Below are 4,180 nucleotides of genomic sequence, written 5' to 3' on the forward strand. Positions count from 1 at the left end.
CGTCTCTACTAAAAATACAAAAAACTAGCCGGGCGTGGTGGCGGGCGCCTGTAGTCCCAGCTACTCGGAGGCTGAGGCAGGAGAATGGCGTGAACCTGGGAGGCGGAGCTTGCAGTGAGCCGAGATCGCGCCACTGCACTCCAGCCTGGGTGACACAGCGCGAGACTCCGTCTCAAAAAAAAAAAAAAAAAAAAAAAAAAAAAAAAAAAAAAAAAAAAAAAATAGTTGCTATGAACTGAATGAGGTTCCCTATCAAAATTCATATGTTGAAGCCCTAATCCCTAGTGTGATAGTATTTGGAGATGGGGCCTTTGAGGGGTGATTAGGTTTAGAGGAGGTCGTGAGGGTGGGACTCTCATGGTGGTAGTATTAGTGTCCTTATAAGAAGAGATACCAGTGAGTTCTTCCAGCCACCTCCATATGAGGACAGCAAGAAGGTAGCTGCCTGCAGGCCAGGAAGAGAGCCCTCACCAGAACCCAACCATGCTGGTCCCTTGATCTTGGACTTCCCCAGCTCCAGAATGGTGGAAAGCAAATATCTGTTGTTTAAACCACCAGTCTATGGTGTTTTGTTATCGCAGCTCAAGCTCACTAAGACAATGGTATTCTAACATTCAACTGATAAATAAAGGGAAGAATTGAAGGAGAAGAGTGAAGGGGACTTTCTCATCAAAGTCTCTGTAAAGACATCTCAGGAGCCACAGTTCAAAGGGGAAGAAAAGCCTAAGAAGAAAAGGTTTAGATAAATTTTATAACAAGGAGTGAAACAGAAGATTTCAAATCTTCCATTTTCAGAAGGTGGGTGGTGGAATGACTCCATATGTGCAGTCACTTGCTGTTCAAGAGCTGAAGGGAAGCTCTGACTTACGCGCTACGATGTTTGACATTCCATGGAGTCATTTATTCATGGTGTTCCAGCTCACCCTTGTTATGGTCTTTTTGAAGAGTTCTATAATTTTGCTATGTGTGTTAGTGTCATCTTCCCCAAAAGGCTATAACATGTCCAGGGCATGGCTGTGACCCCTCTTTAACACCTAGCACAGGGCACAGGAAATAGTGTGTGTGTGTGTGTGTGTGTGTGTGTGTGTGTGTGTGTATATATATATATATATGTATTTTTTTTTTTTTTTTTTTTTTTTTGAGATGAAGTCTCACTTTGTCACCCAGGCTGCCCAGGCTGGAGTGCAGTGGCATGATCTCGGCTCACTACAACCTCCACCTCCCAGGATCAAGTAATTCTCCTGCTTCAGCCTCCCAAGTAGATGGGATTACAGGCACCCACCACCACACCTGGCTAATTTTTGTATTTTAGTAGAGACGGGGTTTCGCCATGTTGGCCAGGCTGGTCTCAAACTCCTGACCTCAGGTGATCTGCCTGCCTTGGCCTCCCAAAGAGTTGGGATTACAGGTGTGAGCCACCACACCTGGCTGGAAATACTCATCTTTAAGAACAGAACCCAAGGCCAGGCGCGGTGGCTCACGCCTGTAATCCCAGCATTTTGGGAGGCTGAGGTGGGTGGATCACAAGGTCAGGAGTTCAAGACCAGCCTGGCCAAGATGGTGAAACCCCGTCTCTACTAAAAATAAAAAAAAAAATTAGCCAGGCGTGGTGGCACGTGCCTGTAGTCCCAGGTACTCGGGAGGCTGAGGCAGGAGAATCCCTTGAACCTGGGAGGTGGAGGTTGCAGTGAGCTGAGATCGCGCCACTGCACTCTAGGCTGGGTGACAGAGCGAGACTGCATTTCAAAAAAAAAAAAAAAGAACAGAACCCAAACAGTGACAGGGAAAAGGCAGACTAACACGTCCATCCTGAAGAACGCTGCCAGAGAAAGCTGGTGGGTTTTCTGGGAGATTCTGAAGAAAAAGGGAAATAATGGAAAAGACCTATAACCATTTAAAATTTTGTGCCAAGTGTATACACCCCTTTCTTGTTGAAACGATGCCCTGACTGGCATCTGGAAAGCCAATGCCTCCTTGCCTCTTCCTTCTCTGCCTCCTCAGCTCTCAGCGAGCGTATTGAGGAGTAAAGCATAGGTCCTTGGCCCACCCTAGTCAGTTGTCATGGCCAGGACCCAACAATGGGTTCAGGGTGGGTATGCGGCCCACTGAGAGACCATAGGACACAGGGACACTTCTGTTGGGAAGGATAGAAAAGAGCCGAGCTTTTTTCGCTACTGTTCTTGAAATAACAGAAACAAGGATGCTGCCACCTGGCTGCAAAGTAGCCCAAGAATAAAGCTGACGAGGGGAACAAGAGAGGGAGAACTGGGGAGGTGGCTTCGCCTGTGCTCTGATAAAATTCCACCCTGATCAGGCTAAATGAAGAATTTTAAACTCCTGAATGCATAAATTATCTCCTTGTTTGTCACTTTGAGTTGAGCTTTCTGTCACTTGTCACTAAGTGACATGAGGAACTTGATTTGGAGTCAAGAAGACACGGGCTCAAATCCTGACTTCCACCTGGCGACTCACTAGCAATGTCATCATGACCACATTGTTTATCCTGTCTGAGCCTCACTCATCCATCAGTGCTATTCTGAGGATGTAGTAACTATTATGTTTTAAAAGTACCAGTACAATGTCTGGACAAAATAACATGATTAACAATTTTTTTTTTTTTTTGAGACAGGGTCTTGCTCTGTTGACCAGACTGGAGTGCAGTGGCAAAATCTTGGCTCACTGCAGCCTCTGCATACCGGGCTCAAGCAATCCTCCCACCTCAGTCTCCTGGATAGGTGGGATCACAGGCATGCACCACTATGCCCGGCTAATTTTTGTATTTTTTTGTAGAGATGGGATTTCGCCATGTTGCCCAGTCTGGTCTTGAATTCCTGGACTCAAGCAATCTGCCTGCCTCGGCCTCCCACAGTAATGAGATTACTGGCATAAGCCACTACACCTGGCCAGGTGATTAACAATTTAATTAATAATTTGTGGTTCCTCCCTCCCCCTGATTTCCTTTAAAGAAAGAACAAAAAGTAAAGGTTTGCTGATGGAAGAAAACAGAGATAATGACTTTCTTCCAGCCAATGTCCTTTCTCCTCCAATTAGTAGGAGCTGCAGGGATGGGAAGTACCTTAAAAGAGGCCACTCCTGGGTCAGAGATGCCGGGAGGGTGTTGGCCGGTGCCATAGCCTGCGTAGCTCATCACCCACGGCTCATGGAAGGTCACCCACAGCTTCACACGGTCCCCAAATGTGGAGAAGCAGAAGGCCGCGTAGTCCAGGAAGGCATCCACCACGCTCTCATTCTGCCATCCGCCACGATCCTGCAGGGCCTGAGGCAGGTCCCAGTGGAACAGCGTGGCCATGGGCTGGATGCCTGCGTCCCGCAGCCTGTCAATCAGCTTGTTGTAGTAGGCGACGCCTGGGAGGCTGGGGCTGCTCCCGTGCCCCGTGGGGAAGATCCGGGACCAGGAAATGGAGAACTTGTACACCTGAGCGCGGAGGCCGCGAAGCAGGGCGACGTCAGAGGCCACCTTGTGGTAGCTGTCGCTGGCCACCTCCGGCGTCGCTTGACCCTCAGTGGTGTTCAGGGGCCTGCGGGGATCCCAGATGCTCGCCCCTCTCCCGCCCTCGGCCCAGCCTCCTTCCACGTTAAAGGCTCCCGTGGAGGCACCCCAGAGAAAGCCTTCGGGGAAAGTGTCCTGCAGGAAGGCGTCTCTTTCCGCCCTGGACTGATTGGCAAATGCTTCCCAGACTCTCTGATAGGCCGAGGCAGGAGAGGAGCCCGCGATCTCGTGGTCCTGCTGCTCGTCAGGCTGAAGGGCCAGGCTGCCAGTCAGAGAACAAGACATGCTGCGGGATTGAAGGGACATAAAGGGGCATGTCAGTTACAAATGCCCCCTATGGATGACTACTGTGTTTAATCAGAAACGATTCCAGAAATACTGAGTCAAAAGTCATATCTGCGGCCGGGCGCGGTGGCTCAAGCCTGTAATCCCAGCACTTTGGGAGGCCGAGACGGGCGGATCACGAGGTCAGGAGATCGAGACCATCCTGGCGAACACCGTGAAACCCCGTCTCTACTAAAAAATACAAAAAACTAGCCGGGCGAGGTGGCGGGTGCCTGTAGTCCCAGCTACTCGGGAGGCTGAGGCAGGAGAATGGCGTAAACCTGGGAGGCGGAGCTTGCAGTGAGCTGAGATCCGGCCACTGCACTCCAGCCCGGGCTACAGAGC

The 4,180-nt window shown here is 50.0% G+C and overlaps 1 protein-coding gene across 1 annotated transcript in view; it reads right to left on the reverse strand.

Annotated features, from left to right (window-relative positions):
- LCT (lactase) overlaps nucleotides 1-4,180 on the reverse strand; it is a 57,392-nt gene that overhangs the window by 30,263 nt on the left and 22,949 nt on the right. Inside the window, exon 6 of the mRNA XM_025405053.1 lies at nucleotides 3,077-3,797. Within this exon, the coding sequence (XP_025260838.1) occupies nucleotides 3,077-3,797 (721 nt within the window). The remainder of the gene's footprint in view (nucleotides 1-3,076; nucleotides 3,798-4,180) is intronic.

Source organism: Theropithecus gelada, chromosome 12 (genome assembly GCF_003255815.1).
Source record: "Theropithecus gelada isolate Dixy chromosome 12, Tgel_1.0, whole genome shotgun sequence".
NCBI classification, from domain to species: Eukaryota; Metazoa; Chordata; class Mammalia; order Primates; family Cercopithecidae; genus Theropithecus; species Theropithecus gelada.